At 31.7% G+C, this 19,912-nt stretch overlaps 1 protein-coding gene across 5 annotated transcripts in view; it reads right to left on the bottom strand.

Annotated features, from left to right (window-relative positions):
• Positions 1–6,548: 6,548 nt before the first annotated feature.
• Positions 6,549–19,912, bottom strand: part of LOC134712590 (uncharacterized) — a 49,192-nt gene continuing 35,828 nt past the window's right edge. For 3 of the 5 annotated variants that reach the window (XM_063574305.1, XM_063574300.1, XM_063574302.1), the window contains 7 exons: positions 18,705–19,432; positions 17,774–17,803; positions 16,267–16,310; positions 12,987–13,101; positions 12,464–12,560; positions 10,087–10,258; positions 6,549–8,113 (listed from right to left, as the gene is read on the bottom strand). In XM_063574305.1, coding sequence (XP_063430375.1) covers positions 7,926–8,113; positions 10,087–10,258; positions 12,464–12,560; positions 12,987–13,101; positions 16,267–16,310; positions 17,774–17,803; positions 18,705–19,432 — 1,374 coding nt within the window. In that variant the 3' untranslated portion in view covers positions 6,549–7,925. The remainder of the gene's footprint in view (positions 8,114–10,086; positions 10,259–12,463; positions 12,561–12,986; positions 13,102–16,266; positions 16,311–17,773; positions 17,804–18,704; positions 19,433–19,912) is intronic. The other 2 variants (XM_063574303.1, XM_063574301.1) reach the window with 2 other exon arrangements.

Here is a 19,912-nt window from a genome sequence, read left to right on the forward strand (position 1 = left end):
TGCTTGAAGATATTGATACCATAATTGGTTAATAGTTATATCTAACAAGTAACAGATCAATTTTAATTTTGTTTTTGTCTGACAATATTTTGCAATGCTGGTACTTGGACTTTGAAAATTCACTTAATTTATCAGATTTCCACACTTTTTTTGTCAGGTTTGATTATATTGAATTGATATGTGTTATATAGTTTACACCATTAGAAGTTTAAGTGAGAATTTTTTTCATACCACTTAGCATTTTGTTTATACTAGTTAGCATTTTGTTCATACTGGTGAGCATTCATTTTGTTCATACTAGTTGGTATTTTGTTCATACTAGTTAGCATTTTGTTCATACTAGTTTGCATTCATTCGGTTCATACTAGTTTGCATTCATTTTGTTCATACTAGTTTGCATTTTGTTCATACTGGTTAGCATTCATTTTGTTCATACTAGTTAGCATTTTGTTTATACTAGTTAGCATTTTGTTAATACTACAATGTAGTTAGTATTTTGTTCACACTGGTTAGTATTTTGTTCATACTAGTTAGAATTTTGTTCATACTGGTTAGCGTTCAGATTGTTCATACTAGTTTTTTCATATTAGTTAGCATTTTGTTTATAGTGGTTAGCATTTTGTTCATAGTGGTTAGCATTTTGTTCATAGTGGTTAGCATTTTGTTCCAGTATGATGATTTTTGTCGAGCCTGCAACTTTTGTTGCAGAAAGCTCGACATAGGGATAGTGATCCAGCGGCTTCGGCGGCGGTGGCGTTAGCTCACTTCTTAAAAGCTTTATATTTGAGAAGGTGGAAGACTTGGATGCTTCATACTTTGTATATAGATGCTTCATGTTACAAAGTTTCCGTCAGTCACCTGTCCAATGTCCTTGACCTCATTTTCATGGTTCAGTGACCACTTGAAAAAAAAAGTTCAGATTTTTTGTAATGTTGAATTCTCTCTTATTATAAGTAATAGGATAACTATATTTGATATGTGCGTACCTTACAAGGTCCTCATGTCTGTCAGACAGTTTTCACTTGACCTCGACCTCATTTCATGGATCAGTGAACAAGGTTAAGTTTTGGTGGTCAAGTCCATATCTCAGATACTATAAGCAATAGGGCTTGTATATTCGGTGTATGGAAGGACTGTAAGGTGTACATGTCCAACTGGCAGGTGTCATCTGACCTTGACCTCATTTTCATGGTTCAGTGGTTATAGTTAAGTTTTTGTGTTTTGGTGTGTTTTTCTCATACTAAATGCAACAGGTCTACTATATTTGTTGTATGGAATGATTGTAAGGTGTACATGTCTAGCGGGCAGATGTCATGTGACCTTGACCTCATTTTCATGGTTCAGTGGTCAAAGTTAAGTTTTTGAGTTTTGGTCTTATTATCTAATACTATATGCCATAGGTCAACTATATTTGGTGTATTGAAATATTTTATGATCTTAATGTCAGTCGCGCAGGTTTTATTTGACTGTGACCTCATTTCCACGGTTCATTGCACAGTGTGAAGTTTTTGTGTTTTGGTCTATTTTTCTTCCTATAAGTAATAGGTCAACTATATATGCTGTATGGAAGCATTGTAAGCTTTACATGTCTGCCTGGCATGGTTCATTTGACCTTGACCTCATTTTCAAGGTTCATTGGTCTTTGTTTAGTTATGTTGATTAATGTTAAGTTTATGTGACAGTTGTAATAAAGCTTTATACTTAGGACTATCAACATAATATCAATGATTAGTACAGAAGGCGAGACATTTCAGTGTGTGCACTCTTGTTTAACCTGTTGGGGTCTATGTTATGCCATACAATACTCTCAGCATGCTTGTTTTTGTGAGGTATGCATTGTTTTGTTTAAGGTTTCATTTGAGATTTGTGCTTCTATGTGTTCCACTGTCTGATGGTTCTTCTTGTAATAACACTTTTGTATTATTTGCATGAAAAAGATTATTTTACTATTGCTGCCATTTATGGGTAACAAGATGTTATGATTTCAGTTCTTTCTATTGTGAAATCATATTTTAGTCCAAAATGACAAAAAAATCGCAATAATAAATGCAAGCAATAATTTCTGAATTACAGTACTTATTTTACCTAATGCAATGAGAAGTTTTAAAAGCTCTTAAATTATAGATGCCGGATGAGCTCCTCAGCAAGAGATCTTGGTGAAAGTACAGAAAAAGGGGGAAAATAATTAGCCTAGAAGAAAGCTCTGAAAGATCTTTGAATGTAAATAAAAGGGCTAATGATAAAATATGAATAGCATTGGCCAATCTAGGTTGCCCCCCCCTTTTTATGGGCAGATCAATGCATTTGAAAGGGGACATATAGTTGGTACCCCCCCCCCCCCTTTTTTATCCTGGGTTGGGAACCCCCCTTTTTAAATGGCTGGATCTGCCCCTGAATAGATGGCAAGACATCTTCATGTAAAATGTAAGAAGAAAACTTATTCTAAAGTTGTTTTGGCAAAACTTTGGTTTGAAAAGCCTACTGGTTTTAGAGGACAAGATATATTTTTGTTTGCAAATGTGAATAGATGCCAATTAATAGTTTAAACAAAGACTTTGGGCTATAAGAAGAAAAACTATTTTGATAAATATATATAATTTTAATTTGAAATGGGTATCACTTTTATATAAATTTATGTATGAAAAGGCACAACCACAAAATGGAAAGGTTAAAACAATATCACAATGTAAATATATAAAAGTAACAATATAGAAAAAAAAATTGGTAAATGTACAAATATTGCTTCAGAAATCAGTTGTCCATTAAAGACAATCTTTGTTTGTATATTTCTTTACAACACCAGGAAAAAATCCTAGGAATTTATATGAATTCCACCTTTTAACTAAAAACTTTAAAAAAAAAAATGATATGTGTAAATATGTGTTGGTTGATTTAATATATTCAAAGCTATTTTAAATGTTTGTTAATAGCAACCTTTTCACTAATTCATGCATATGTAGAAAATAAATCAATTATTTAATTAAACAAAATTGAAAATTCCTATAAATAATGCATTTATATAATAATTCACTATATCAATATCATTACATGTATGAAAAAAGAAATTTACATTAATCAATGAGCATGTCCTTTTACAGACATATACCAGTAGATCGTACAACATTTTTACAGACTAAATATCCTTTCCTTTAATGCATATCATATGGGAAACTATCCAAAGGACAAACACTTACATTAGTATTGGTCAAGGTCTAATGATGTCTTAAAACCTTACAATGAAGACCACTCATAATAAACATAACTAAGAATTGTACCTACTAAAGCTAGAAAAAAGTCTTGGTCATGGCACAATATATATAAGGTTAAGCCTCAATGAGATATCAAAATAATACAGACCGAATGTAGACCTATCTTTAAGAGTGACTAAAATTCCATTAAAGCATATGGTAGCAACCTACACATTGATATCTGACCAGGGAAAGGTAGTCTTCTGTCAGATGAACATATACTTCTAGTACCAATTCACAGACTAAATATAGTTGACCCATTATATGTAGTGATATTGAAACTGACCTACCAAATAAATTTACTTTATTTTGATAAATGAGATACAAAATGAGGTCAAAGTGAGAGTGACTGCTGCAGACAGACCATTAATAGTTTAATCTATCACTAAAATAGAAAATAGCATAAGAAACTGTAACAATGTTTAAGCAAGCTTTGAATCATGAAAATGAGGTCAAGGTCAACTGTCACATGTAAAACAGAAACTTCAGACCATAAGGCATTCATAGCCTGTATACTGTTTCAACCTTCTGAAATATTATGCTTTATACAGTTAATTAAAGCTGTCACTGAATTAGAATAACAATGTCTTACAACCTGAAACATTCATCATAGGCAGGACAAAAATAAATAAATGTACAAAAAATTTGTGTCAAAGATAGGATTTGGGAGCAAAATTACATTATTGTGAATTATCCCCATTGGGTATAGATCACCTCTTAAAATAAAAATGTATTATATTGGAAATTTATGAAATAGACACTTACAAATGTTCCCCCCTGCTTTAATACACAAACCTTACTATTTCTCTCATTACAGATCTACTTAGGAAAAATATAAGAATCTTATAAACTGTACTTGTTTCAGTAAAAAGGACATGTCTCATTTGAGAATCCTTACAGTCAAGTTAACTTCATTAATGCTGGGAATATGAATGAATGTTAATCCCCAGTCACAACAGATCATACAATTTTTTGTTGTGGAAGATCTATAAAATAGTTGTCCAAAATCTCAAAAAATATTTCGAGTGGTCACCTAAGCTAGGACAATGGTTCCATGATGGATACACAACAGATAAAAAGAATTGTAATTGTACTGTCATTGTCGCAAGTCGGTCATGAGACAGTCGTACAACAATCGTGATTTGTTTGGGGCTATTGTTCAGGTTTTCATGTCATGGGATGCTTGTGTTACTGTCGTTCCACTGTCGCACAATAGTTGTGGGTCACTTGCGCGTTTGACTTCGAACTACTAGTATATAAAAATGATGAAATATCGTGCGACTGTTGTACAACGATCACAGATGACCCACGATTTGACCAAATTTCATGTTGTGGCGCTGCATAGATGTGTTGTGGGTCCATTGTGACCAGGGCTTAAGCAAATTTACTATGGACAAAAATGATCTATAACATCATGTATTCATGCAAAGGTTATAATACTATATAAATAAAAATAATCTGTGAGACATTGTTTTCTTATGGCACAAACAAAATAAAAAAGCAGAAAATCATTTATAAAAAAGGAGGATATAAACATATTGTACCAATTTTAGTGAAAAAACAGAACTACTAGATATTTACTTCATCTTAATTTTAATAATTTTAAAACTATCAATTCCATCTCTATTTCTTTTTTAAACATCTTACATGTAAATCTCGAAAGTACCAGGATTATAATTTTGTATGACAGAGGCACGTTTTATCTCAAAGACATTCTCTGTTCCTTTTAAAAAACTAGAGTGGCCACACTGAAGTGTCCCACTTTCATTAAATTATCATAATTGAATTTCATAACAAACACCAAATATAGTTAGCTAATTGTTTGTAGTATCTGAGATCTAACTATAAAAATTGAACATTGACCTAGGAACCATAAAAATAAGTCGAGGGCAGATAATTCCTACCATATAACATGAACACCATGCATCATTCACACACCAAATATAGTTGACCTATTGGGTTATGGTATCTGAGAAACAGGCAAAACTATAAAAACTTAACATTGTGTAATGAACAATGAAAATAAAACAAAATTTCCCGACAGATATGCATACCTTACAATCATTCTATTCACCAATTACAGTAGCCGTTACAAACAGAAGCAAAGATGAGGCATAATATTGTATAAAACACAATAAATAGCAAAATAAACTTAACAGTTGATAAATAAAAAGATACAAAAACATATTTATAAATTCATTCTAGAACCAATTCTACATCCGAACTAAATTTTTACTACATAATTAAGTTAAATTTAACATATAATAAATCAAACTACTTATTAGCTATTTTATATGAGGGAGATATATATATTTTTTTTAATAAGGTATAATTTTAATAATGTTTTTTCTAGAACAAGTTTCACTAACTATTGTCAAGCATAACTGTATAAATTGCTGCCTATCATATAAAGAACAAAACATAGCGAGCATTCTTATATATTTTCTATCAATTATGCAACACTTTTGTAGTGCAATCTATCAATATGATGGATAAACTGACACATGGGCATGCTCAAAGAAACACACTGCATTTGTGATGTTAATATCTTTACAGAATTTTGTTCTATTATCTGAAGTTTGTAGAATTTTTTGTTTACTTCAGAAATGTGCAATACATTTATTTATCCATATAATTGCTGAAACTGATGGTTTTATCTGCATTCAGAAAAAATAACCATTCTTATAAATACTCATTGGTTAACCTATAATTTTGCTTTCAGCAAAAATCATAAGAAAACTTAAGTGCTCAGTTACACATATGCTTCTTAAAACAAATTCACTAAAAAAGCATTGCTGACCTATTATGATAAATTCTGACAAACTTTCAATTTCAACAGTTAAACCTAACAAGAGGAGTATAAAATGAGACAAAAAGGCCCCATATACTACTTACAACCAATCCTCATATCAAATCCTGTTAACCATGTACTAGGTGTTACTGTACTGAGGATCAAACCTCATTCAAAAATCTATAACGAAACTTAACAAGACTTCTGAGGCATGTAAATGAGGTCAGGTGATGATAATTGGCTAATATACCTGAATCAACACAATCCACCTTTGTTCAAATATGGTTAACATTAATGAAAGATTGGATACAATATAAAAGTATATAATGTAGTTGCGCAATTACCACTGTGAATTCTAGTAACAGTAATTGACAAGACTTGCTTCCTGAAACTTTTTAACAGATTAGACTATAACAATTTGATACAAGTTATGACACATATATAAAATAAAATAAACTGGTGGATGGTATGTTATCACTGGGCGTCAACATCTTTAATGACAGGTCTGATTGATTAATATTAAGTTTTTTTATTCATTTTCTACCATACATCTTACAAATTTAAACTATTTTTTTTTAAAATCAAATAGTAATTTGCATTTCATTTAATCAAACCGACAATGCAGCATGCTTCCGGCTCATCTTTATCTAATACTCAGCAGATCCAATATATAACAATTGAGCACAACAAAATATCACATACAAGTATAAATATTTTATCATAAATATCTTTTAACAATTTAACATATACAAATAATATAATTTCATCAATAGTTAACAGTGTAGATTCTTGTTCAAACTACAGTTTGTCTTTATTATCCTATTTTACAATATAAACAGAGAGATATTTCACAATCTTTTTGTCATTTATTTCTGCATCAAACAACATTTTGATAAATTTTCTTATTTCTTTACTTACAGTATTCTGTAACTTTTTTTTCAAATGCCCTGAGTAAGTATTATATAGCTATATGTGTGTGACAAAATAGCAACTATTGCACATTGTTACCTGAAAATTATCTGTTCTAGAAATGAATACAAAACTCCATACAGGTTAAGTTTAATCTAAAAAAACACCATCATTCTTTGGTTCTGTTTTCTTATTGGTAATATAAATTTATACATAGTAAAAGATATAACTGGTAAGTAAACATTAAAGAATATGTAACAAGACTGTTGTAGTACCGAGAAATTATGTCCATTAAAAATGCCCAGTACTAAGAAATTATATCCAATTATAATGCCTTGAAGAAAAAAATATATTCTTTTAAAATGCCTGGTACAAAGAAATACTTATTCGAAATGTCTAGTACAGAGAATGAAGAAATGCCCAGAATCATTTAAAAGCTGATACAAGCAATAATGGGTAAAACTTCTCAAAACTTGGTCTACAACAAATTGGTCTACTACTTTTACGGTAAAAAATGATTTGTTTTCATTGGTCAATAATGTTTATACTATTTATTGAAAATAATAAAGCTATATTTATGGTTTATATTTATGGTTTATACAGACTTTTTACAGATTCCACTCCAAAAAAATCTACTTTGGGGGCCCCTGAGCCTGCCAGATGCTTAAATTGATCAGCTTTTTATCCTAAATTGTTTGTTGTCTTTTGATTCCATCTATATGGGCAAAAAGATAGGATACATAAAGCAATGTTTATCATAAGATGAAAATAAACCTGTATAGTTGTCTCCCATTTATATCAACACAACCATCTATTATTCATTACAATTTGACTGTTATACATCTAACTCATTCCAAACTAAATCCTACTGTATCAAACATGTTGGTAAAATAACGTTTCTATGTGCAAACAAGTGTATTATCTAATAATAAAATAACAGAGAATCTAATGCTTCTTATAAACAATGCCGCAGTAGCTCAAAGGTATTGCTGTCTGTAATCATCATCATTTTGCTGATATTTTTTCTCTCCTGGCATCCTCATACTATGCCTATTATGTTTTCTCATCAACCTTGGGTTTGGATTTCCTTTCTTTAAGTGAACCAGAACTTCTACACCTGTACGACCCAATGCTAACCATTTGGTAATTCCACCTTCCTGGTAATCTATTAACAGAATAGTATTTAGATTATGATATAAATCAGTTAACCATGTAAATGAACATTTAGAATGCTGTTGCCTAAACATGACAAATATTTATACATGTGTAGGACATTTTTTTAGGTGTTTATTTATGACCAGGAGAAGGAAGAACAACAAAGAACTGTGAACTTCCCACACAATACCATATGGCATAGGTATTAGTATGATAAAATTCATAAGCAAAATGATAATGATCAAAAAGAAACATGCCCTTTTCCTGTTTTAAACTGATAAACTAAACTGTTGACACAAATATGTCTTGGTTGAATGTAATTTTGATAGTGAAATGCAGGTGTTAAAAAAATTAAAATGGCAATATTCAAACATGTTAACTATGCAAAACATTACAAGGCTGAAGTGGCCAAAGGACAAATAACCATCACGATAATAATATAAACTAGATTCCATTGAGATGGGAGCCATCTCTGTGGGCCCCCTGTCAATAGCGTGGGGTAAATAAGTTGTATGGATAATCTGATATGAAGCATTATTTGAAGTTATTACATAGTCTCATGTGTGATTTTATTCTAAGATTTTAAGTTAAAACTGATAAATATTCTCAACTTACTTTCATAGTATAATAGTAATATGACTGCATGATGTGAACTCATTGTTGACTACTCTAAGGTGACTTCTGGATATATGGATTGATGTTTGAACAATATGTTTAAAGGTGCTGCCCAATTGATATTTGTCACATATTTTTAGAATTATGCCTTCAATATATTATGACCCACCAAGTATAAAGTATGAAATATTAACGGTTCTCGAGAGGTAGAGTGGACACAATTTGTTAAGAACAACGAACAGATGGACAGACCAACGGACTGACTTTTTACCTAGGATGCATACATTATGACACATTATCTGGTGTTGGTTAATATATATGTTAAGTTGAAAATGTTTGTCAGGTATAAAGTATGAAATAATATTAACAGCTGTCCTCTCAAAATATAGTGTTGATCAAATTTGCTAGCGATGGACAGATCAACAGACAGACAGACCTTTGACCTAGGAAGTTGTACATACATCATGACATGCCCTCTGGTGGTGGTTAAAATGGATGTCAAGTATAAACTTTGAAATCATAACGGTTATCTAGATATGGAGTGGACACGATCTTCACCACAGGGCACAGGGTTGTCAACTGAAACCAGTGTTTGACCTTGACCTTTGACCTAGGAAGTTGTACATACATCATGACACACCCTCTGGTGTTGGTTAATAAACATATTAAGTATTAAGTATAAAATCATAACAGTTATCTAGATATGGAGCGGACACAATCTTCACCACAGGACACGGGATTGTCAACTAAAACCAAAGTTTTTGACCTTGACCTTTGACCTAGGAAGTTGTACATACATCATGACACACACTCTGGTGTTGGTTAAAATGGATGTCAAGTATAAACTTTGAAATCATAATGGTTCTCAAGATATAGAGCGGACACGATCTTCACCACAGGACACAGGGTTGTCAACTTAAACCAAAGTTTTTTTACCTTGACCTTTGACCTAGGAAGTTGTACATACATCATGACACGCCCTCTGGTGATGGTTAATAAACATGTAAAGTATAAAGTATGAAATCATAATGGTTCTCTAGATATGGAGCGGACACAAAGTTAAAGTGTTACAGACGGACGGACTGACAGACTGATCAATATAGGGCGACCCGCCTAAAGGCGCCGCCCTAACAAATGGTAAAACAGATGCATACCTTACATTTGATTTTCCACTCAATGTGACATTTTTACCTAACATGTTTGTTTGTTTTGTTCACACAGATTGTCAATATAATGGAATTTGATGTGACTGTCATACAAGTGAAAGGTTTAGCTATCTTTAAAATCTGTTTTTTCTTCCATTTTCTACATAAGAAAATATGCTTGTACCAAGTCAGGAATATAAGTTTTTATCCATTTGTAACCTACCCATGAACAGCAGACCAATTGTGAAGGAATGTTGTGACACATGCTGCTTCTTGCCATCTTTTATATCAAATATAACTAAAGCATCTACACTGGTACCAGCTCCTCTGTCAACCTGTAAATAAAAATCAAATATAACTAAAGCATCCACACTGGTACCAGCTCCTCTGTCAACCTGTAAATAAAAATCAAACAATACAAATATCTTGTGTCTTCATTTCATTATTCACTATTCAGAAATGCTAATACAAAAAGAACAATGTCTGACTATCTAACTTTGTGAGGAATTATGCAATATACTAAGTAGAAGAGATAAGGTGCTTGGACTACTTGTTACCAGCTATTACAAGTATAGTCAACAGATCGATATCGGAAATGTGTGTTCCAACGCCTTTTAAACAAGGGGTAGTGAGACCACTATTGAAAAAACCGAGTTTAGACAAAGAAGTGTTAAAAAACTATCGGCCGATCTCAAATTTACCATTCATATCCAAGATAAATGAGAAAGTCGTTGCCACTCGTTTTGAGAATCACATCACGTCTTATTCTCTCTATGATCATGTTCAGTCAGCTTATCGTGCCTACCATTCTACGAAAACCGCTCTCTTGCGCGTCCATAATGATATTGTGTGCGCACTTGATAATAACTGTTGTGTCGTCTTGCTTATGCTTGACTTATCTGCTGCATTTGACACTATCGACCATACAATACTTCTCAATCATTTAGAGTTTTCATTTGGGATAACTGATGAGGCACTGTTGTGGTTGAAATCATATTTGACAGATTGAACTAAGCGTGTTTCTATCGGATCGGTACAATTGGATGATATCAGACTCGGCTTTGGTGTACCACAAGGCTCTGTGTTGGGACCAAAACTTTTCTGTATGTTTGCCAAACCAGTCGGAGAAATTTGCAGGCGACATTGGATGTCTTACCATTCATACGCTGACGACACGCAAGTGTATCAAGTCATTAAACCTCTTGGAGACTGGTCGGACCTCTCCAATCGTCTTGAAAACTGTTTGTCGGATATTAGTGCATGGATGAGTATCAACATGCTTAAATTAAACCAAGACAAAACCGAATTAATTGTGTTTGCACCAAAACAACAACTAAAGCAACTATCCAGTTTCCAACTAACTTTCGATGGAACTATATTGACTGATGCTTCTTTTGTGAAAAATCTTGGATTTTATTTTGACAAAACACTCAGCATGGAACAACAAGCTAGTGCAACGACAAAAGCATGTTTTCATCAGATACGAAATATTGGTCGCATTAGATCCCCGATTACAGATGAGGCATGTAAGACTCTAGTGTGCTCACTCGTTACATCACATCACGACTAGATTATGGTAATGCGCTGTTATATGGAACAAATAGCTGTGTAATAACAAAACTACAGAGTGTGCAAAATACAGCAGCACGGCTAATAACGCGTAAGAGAAAATACGATTCAATAACACCTGTTCTCATTTCATTGCACTGGTTACCGGTTCATTTTCGTTGTCAGTACAAACTCCTGCTGTACATTTTTAAAACAATTCATGGCAAGGCACCATCATACCTACAGGAATTAGTTGAACGTTACAAACCTGGTAGAGCCTTGCGATCGGAGAAAAGCATGCTGTTATGACTACCAAAAGATGTTAGGACAAAACGCTATGGTGAACGACGGTTCGATATTGCCACACCAACTCTTTGGAACAGCTTACCTTCATCCTTACGAATTGAACAATCTCTTGACATTTTTAAAAAGGATCTTAAGACATATTTTTTCCGAAGTGCTTTCATTGATCTTTTGTAAATTTTGAAATTTATGAACAATTTGTTTTCCCAGTTGATTGTATTGTGAACTTTTACTTAATAATTTTTAATACTTGAGTCACTGTGGTTTAATGATAATCATTATTTTAAATTTATACAGAGGAAATTTTTAATTTTTCTTAACTCATTTTTATTTTTTTGAAACTTTTTACTTTTCTTTCATTTTAATTAATTTTAAATTTTTGATATTTTTTGTGTGGGTTGTACATTCTTTTATATTATTCTATTTAACCGACAATCAATGTTTTCATTTTACACGCCACTGCTCAGAAATTGTATTTATGTGATTGTATATTTTGCTTTAAACTTATGTATCTTATTTTTTGTTTATTCATGTTAAGCGCTTAGGGTAATTTTTCAAATTATATAATGAGCTATATAAATATTGTATATTAATAATAATAATAAATTACCTCTAACAGTAATTACAGTCCTACATCAACTTTTTCTTAAAATAATAAACTCCTTTCCACTTAAACCTTTCATTGGACAGACAGAAAATAGTAAAAGGACAATGGTAACAGTTATTTAACAAATTATTTTATATCTTACCTCAAATATAGCATTAACTTCAGGATTGTCAGCTTTGACTAAATTTGATTTTCCTATCACTCTACTGTTAGACCCAAATCTAAACTTTGTATGTGGACTGAAAGGTAATAATAAAACAAAATATATTTTCTATTTTTAATAGGCATATCATTTATTCCTGATGGCTTTGCTCAAGGAAATAAAACTATACTTCACTATATCTATTTCTTGATCATTAAATTTCTGTACTTTTCTACTGCCCAAATGAGGTTTCTGATATGGTTAACAAGAGGAACAATATTCAACTAACAACTTGGCAAAACAATACAAATCTACAGACTTTTCTGCATAGCCTTTTCCATATCATAATGATTTCTAAGGATTTCATAAACCCAAACATTTTCAACAGCTGGCATTATGCATCTTCAATTGGAGACTCACATTTAAGTTATGCTTTAAGAATTTAGGGGCAGTAAACAAAACAAAATACATTTATACAGACAAAGATACTGGTAAAATATGGTTTTGTACTTATAATACTTACTTTTGAAGTCTAACTTTACAGTAGAAATTACTAACAGATTTTGGTAGTCCTCTGACTTCCAGGACTTCACCACTAATACTGTACATTTTATCATGGTCTACAAGACTACTACTCTCTGAAGTAAAAAGCAGGTCATAATCAAAACTAAATATTGTTGTGTACATGCCAAATGTTTTTCAAAATTTATTGACAGCAATTTTTCAAATGTGTAACTTTTTTTTATTCAGATCATATTTATACTTTCCCTGTACTATTGATAATTTGTTTATGATCAATGTACGTGTGGTGTGCTTGATTACAGTTGGTCTTCCACAAACTGTGCTATTGTGATATCATAAAAACATTAGGCCATGCCAGTTACGCCATATAGAGAAAATACAGATACAATTTGCATATATATGTATACACATTTGTCTTAAACTCATTATAGAAACAGATTCTATCACTAGTTCTAAAGCTAAACAATATTTTTATACTCTCTACAATTCAATTAAAAAAAGGTAACTGTGTTGAAAAGAGAAGCATTATTCTACACTCAATGAAGGTGTAGAATCTACTTTCATATCTTAATTTGTTTTGTATAAAAATTCTTAATTTAGTTACAAGAATTTTCGTTTCTTTATAAACTGGTCTCATTCATTTAAAGTTAAACATGTGTGAAATAATAAGTAAACTGTGTGCTATGGTTTATTTTAAAAACACTGTCAATATCCCTTGTGCAATTTTCTCACTGCTTTTTTCAGAGACATATAATATATATTTTCAAATTACCAACAACAAAAAAAAAGCTATCTCTCTTTGGGGTGTTTTGTGTAAACTGTGTGTACTTTGAAAGCTGTCAGTTACCCTATTTGCCGTGTAGACAAGCAGTGCTGGCTAGAGTCACATGCAACCACTAACAAGACACTATAGTTACCATCATGTTCATCATTTAATTTCTTATAATGTAAAGCTCTGAAGGTAACCCTCCTAATTGAACCTTTTAATTAAATTTATAGACACATTAGTACAGTCACCATTTCATTCAGACATAGGTAGCTATCTAATAGCAGAGCAAGCTAAAACATCAAGGGGTAATTGACCGTTTGAACTGTTACTGAGACTGATAATCATTATGGGTGGCTGATACAACTAGACCATGTTGTTCTTCATTATAATATTGGTACAAATATCTTGTATTTAGTATTAACTATACACTTAATATTAAATGATCCAACTTTGTTAAAAATTTGATTTTGTTTGATAATAGGAAAGGTTCCAATTGTCACCAATTGATACCGAAGCCCATTCTCTTTCCGTCCAATGTGACATCTCAGTTTATCACTGAGCTTGTACTTACATGAGCATCACTACAATATAGCTATGAGTGCAACCTGTGGAGCAAGATCTACTTACCCTTTAGAATTACCTGAGATCCTCCTATTTTTGGTGTAAGATTGATGTTTGTTAGTTATAGTTGTGCTTTGTATACAAGTAAAGCTGTTTTTCTAATGGTTATTTCTCTTTTTTTTAATAGTCTTTTGGAATTGTCCTCTTTTATGGATATACTGTTATGCTTACCAGTATTAAGAAGAAATATTTTGACTGATATTTCATATGTTGGACATAGAGTGGACAATATAAAAATTCTAAGAAATAGTCTCTTTATACAAATATCTATAATCTATAATCTACTGTAAATTCAGAGAATTATTGCGTGCATTTATTATTGCGATTTTGTCAGTTAAGACTTAAATGCGATTTTAATTTTTACCGTTTTGAGAAAAACCCTGTTCAATTCATATAAATATTTGAAAATACAAGCTTAAATTATTGCGTTTACATCTTTGGCGCATTTTTCACATTAATAAAAACCTTGCAAATATTTCTGAATTTACAGTACAATCAATTTCAAGTACAAGTAGTTTCTCTATAATATACATTGTATAAGTCAATATAAAGTGTCTGTACAATCGGCCTTTTTGCACTATAAATTTGTTTATCAACTTATTATTGTTGTACTTATACAATGGTGACATACTGTATATTTTATGTCACTGAGAGCATAAAAAGTTAATAGTTCTATTCTATCATGTAAATACAATGAAACAATCCTACTGTGGATTCATTCATTTTTGTGGATACCAATTTTCATTGATTGAAGAAAATTTACATTTTCGTGGACATTTAACTTTGTGGTTCTGCTAAAGTCAGCATACAAGCCTATGGAAAATATGTAATTTGTTGAAATTTAAACTCATGGTTCACCTGTACCCACAAAATCCACTAAAAAATTGGTATCCAATGAATAATGATGAATCCACAGTATAAGATTGAAATATAGCTTAAACTATCAGTAATGATTCTGGTTAATTTCTGGAGTACAAACTGTATCACATCTATAAATCTGGGTAAGCACTACATATACACAAGCCAAGCGTACTTGCCTGATTTTTCTGTACTTATAATAGAGGGCTCTCTACTAGAGGTCACTATAAGCATAGAAATAAAAAAAAAACTGAATCTTTCTTGCAATAACTCTTTCAATCAAAAAGTGCTCAGACTTTACGCATACATGCATTCAATGAACAAATAATTGTTCGACTGGAAAAAACATTTCTGTGTGTGTTTTTCTTGGTCAAAATAATAAAATGTGTGAATATGGTCACATGACTTCCTGTATCATCAGTGAATGGTACACAGTATATACTATTTTGTACATTGTAGGAAAATATATTATTTATTCTGAGAACTTTAGAAACAAGAAGAAATGGGATGATCAGTGAGTTTTGAGATTTCAAATCCTACTTTTCATTTTCCTATAGTGTACCCTTATTGTGTTTATCCTTCAACTCAACATTCAAACATATAATCTTTTTACTTCCCACCATAAAAATTGTTTTTGAATGAAATTGACACATCTTAAAAGAAAGTTTATGGAGAACCCCCAAATTCAAGTGTGAGGTTAATAATAATTTGAATTTAACAGTTCCCTCAGAACAGAAGCAGTATAAATATAATCATGCATATCAAATACTGCAAAGAAAAAAAGTATATAAAACTCATTAAAATACTGTGGATATTATTATTCATAAAGCATTTACTTTCCCTTACTCCCCATGAAGATACCATCAACAATATTTTTTCTGCAGGTTTTTATGCAGTTTCATGAAAACGTACCCATGAAGAAAAAAAAATCTAGATCCTTAAAATATTGATATACATGATAATTAATTAGTCCACTGTACTTTAATTCTAAAATCAACTTGAAAGAAATCCAATAATAAATAGGGTAACATACCATCAGAGGAGTCATCCTTTTCTCTATATGTAAATGAATTCATCCTTAAATATAAAAAAAGGTATCAATATAAGTTAAGCATAATACACAATAAATTTGGTACAGTTTAAAACAATAAACATCATAATAAAAGTCAACAATGGGCAACAAGGTTTATCAAATTAAAAGTCAAAATGTTTAATCCTAAAACTTTACTAAGTCATAATTTGTTTTACTAATTTCAAGAAAAACTGGTTTGACAGTATGTGTTCAAAGTGGCAATTGCCATATCATTTCGCATAGCAATTTCCTCTTTTTATCACTGAAAATTCCACACAAAACTGCAAGATACACCAAGGTTTTTTCCCTTGATCACCATTGAAAAATATAAAAGTAGGAACAAACTTAATTCTTCCCTAATACATGAACATAAAGCCATAAAGCAAGGTATTACGATACAGTTTTCCATAAAAGCAACCATATTGGGTTTTGAAGCATTGTACATAAAATTAAAAACCAATCAATCAGAGAACAATACATGGTCTTTCCACTGACAAACTCACACTTGTTGAACATAAAATGTGAATAAAAAAAAATCTAAAAAAAAGTGAACCAAGGTTGAAAACTCACTTAAGTCATTAAAAGAAAGATTAGCTTGTGAAACAAACTGTTTTTGTTATCTAATTCATTTGAAATAAGGGACATAATCATCCAGTTTAATTTTAAAATGATAGCTAACTTTACACTGATTCCAAAAATATAAGGTTTCTATATATCTTTCATCTTAAAAGGGAGATAATTTGGTACTTCTGGCTTTTAAAATAGATTTTTTGTATTGAAATTTTAGGTCTAATATCAAAACATAAAACAAATTTCTTAACACATGTATAGGTTGTTTTACTGACCTGAGTTTTATTAAAGAATAGTCTTATTTAATTTGAATATTTTTTTTTCCAAACAAGTATTGTTAGTTTTGAGTGTTTTTTACCAGTATGTATTTCAAAGTTACACCATACTATACTACAGCATTTTTTTTTATATCACATTAAAAACTGTAAAATAAAATTGTCTCTCTGTTTCTACCTGCATCTTAAAAGCTTTTAATCGGATTAGTGTTTTTTTTTTATTAACCATAGATAATAAGAAAATGTAATTGTCTAGCTGTTCAACCATCAAAAATATATAACATATTTTATATAAATGAAGAATGTAAGTGACCTCTAGATGTCTTTTTGTTATTTGTGTTGTTGGCAACAACAAAAGTGTTATGGAATACATTCACAGTTGTTTTAATAATAGTTAGAGAAAACAAGATATTATATGATGTTGAAAGAATTACAAGAAGAAGATCATAAATTTTAAAATAAGTAATTTTATGTTTTTTAAAAGACTTTCTCTGAATATGCATGCATGGGATGGTGTGTATGTATTTATAATGTACTGGTAAGTAGGTATTAGTAATAAGACAATTTGCGGAATGCAGTGACGCAGATCTGCAAAGGTGACGATTCAATACATATCCTCTTACCATCTATTAATTAAGAAGTTATTACCCCCTCTGAAATTAAATCAGGTTAGCATTTTTATAAATCGATTTCACATTGTTACATTATCACACCAATCCAACATTTGCAGGATTACTACTGGAATAAAGCTGAAACCATGGGAATGTTTAGTAAGTTAATAAAACAGATAAATATTAGCTTAATGAACTTAAATGCAATCATGCTTCAAAAGCAATTAATCTGAAGGTTAATACAACTGGAGTTTCCAAATGATTTGACATATTTTTACAATGATTTTTATTATTATTTATTTTCTGTCCCTCTGCTTTTAAATAATTGAACTATTTCTCCTGCTTACTTTTCTAGTACCGGTAGTTGTGAAATATCACTAATAAACAACAAAAGTTACATGAGAATCAAAGTTAACTGAAGTCACTCAAGTATATATAAGTAGTCAGTGACTAAGAAGTAGTTTTCAAATCTGTTCTGTACAAGAAAGTCAAACGAGGAATAGATATACTGGCAAATATACAACTTAAGCAGATAGATAAAGAGTACATCTTAATTCTTAGTTCCTCTGCCACATCTCAAGGAGGAGATTAACCAGAAATAGCTAGTTACAGAAATTGATACTCCCCTTTTCTACTGCAGAATACCAATGTATAATGTAGTGTGCAGATATGGCATGTCATGACAAAATTAACCCCAAAAACCAATCAGATGAAGAAATTTAATAAGAGGTGCAAATAATATTGTGAGTAAGATTCTGTGAAAGCTTCTCAAAATTCTGTAAATTGGTTAAGAAGTAGCAGATACAAATTGGGATTGAAAAAAAAATCTTTAATTTTTTTAAACTAATATAGGAAAGTGAAACGAGTTACAAAATATCAATAAATTCTGTCTGAAAAAAAAGATGATATGATTACTTATATTTTCCTAGTAGTAAAAACTTACGAGTCCCCATGCTTCATGCCCTCTCTATCAGGAAGCATTAATGATGTGTACCCTGGTCTACTGTTTACTGTCATGTCTGACTGGGACCTCATCAATGGTGACTTCTGTGAATTCTCTCTCCCTCTACGACCTCCCTGCCCTGATGGTGATGATCGGTATGAGTCTACAGAGGGACCTGTCGATGGGTTATCAATCAATGTTTCTCTTGATGTCCTATGACTACGTCGTGATGGACTACTGTGACGGATGTAATGAGGATGACCTGGCTGATAGGGACTACCATCCGCCTGAGATTCGACATGTTGGGAGGAGTTTCTCCCTCTTCCCTGTACTCTACCCCTACTCTCAGTTGGGGACTTACTTTGTTCAGATGGAACAGGACTTCCAAGTTGTTTAGGTGTCCTCTGATTCTCCCCCTCTACTCTTTTCTGGTGAGGAGAAGTTTGACTTTTTCTCTGTTTAGGAGGGCTCTCAGTTTTTTCATGGTTACCATTTTGTAGCGAGGTATCTATCTTTTTAGGTTCTGCTGATGTTCCATCATCATGTAATTCCTGACTTGGAGGCGGTTGAGATGACACTTTAGAATCATGTCTCATTACCACAGTTTCCTCCTTGATAGGATGTCTAGAATCAAGTTCATCAACATGTGGTAAGATGTCTGGTTTCATATCTTTCCTAACTTGACCATTCATTTTGTGATTTTGTTCTGTAGATCTATCAGGCATAGCCTACATAAGTAAAATAATATCCTCAATCAAACTACTTAAGCATTTTAAAATTTTGACATGCTATTATTAGATAAGTAATTATATAAGTGCACATTTCTTCTCACTAAACACAGTGGCAGATCCACTGACTGCCTAAGAGGGGGCCCACTTGGGTCATGCTTCAATGCTTCAGTGATTCCCTATATAATCAACCAAATTTTTCCAAGAAAAGGGGGAGGCTGCTTCTGAAACATGTTTAACTCCACTGCATTTTTGCACTTGTCCCAAGTCAGGAGCCTCTGGCCTTTGTTAGGCTTGTATGATATTTAATTTCAATTCATTTACCGGTATATGCTTTGGAGTTTTAGTATGATGTCTATTTTCACTAACCTAGAACACATTTTTGTAAAAGGGCCAACGGAAACCCACCTTCGGTTGCATGTTTTTAACACTGTGTTGAAGATACATTGGTGGCTTTAGGCTGTTTTTTTTGCTCTAAGG

This window comes from Mytilus trossulus, chromosome 3 (genome assembly GCF_036588685.1).
Source record: "Mytilus trossulus isolate FHL-02 chromosome 3, PNRI_Mtr1.1.1.hap1, whole genome shotgun sequence".
Lineage (NCBI taxonomy): Eukaryota > Metazoa > Mollusca > Bivalvia > Mytilida > Mytilidae > Mytilus > Mytilus trossulus.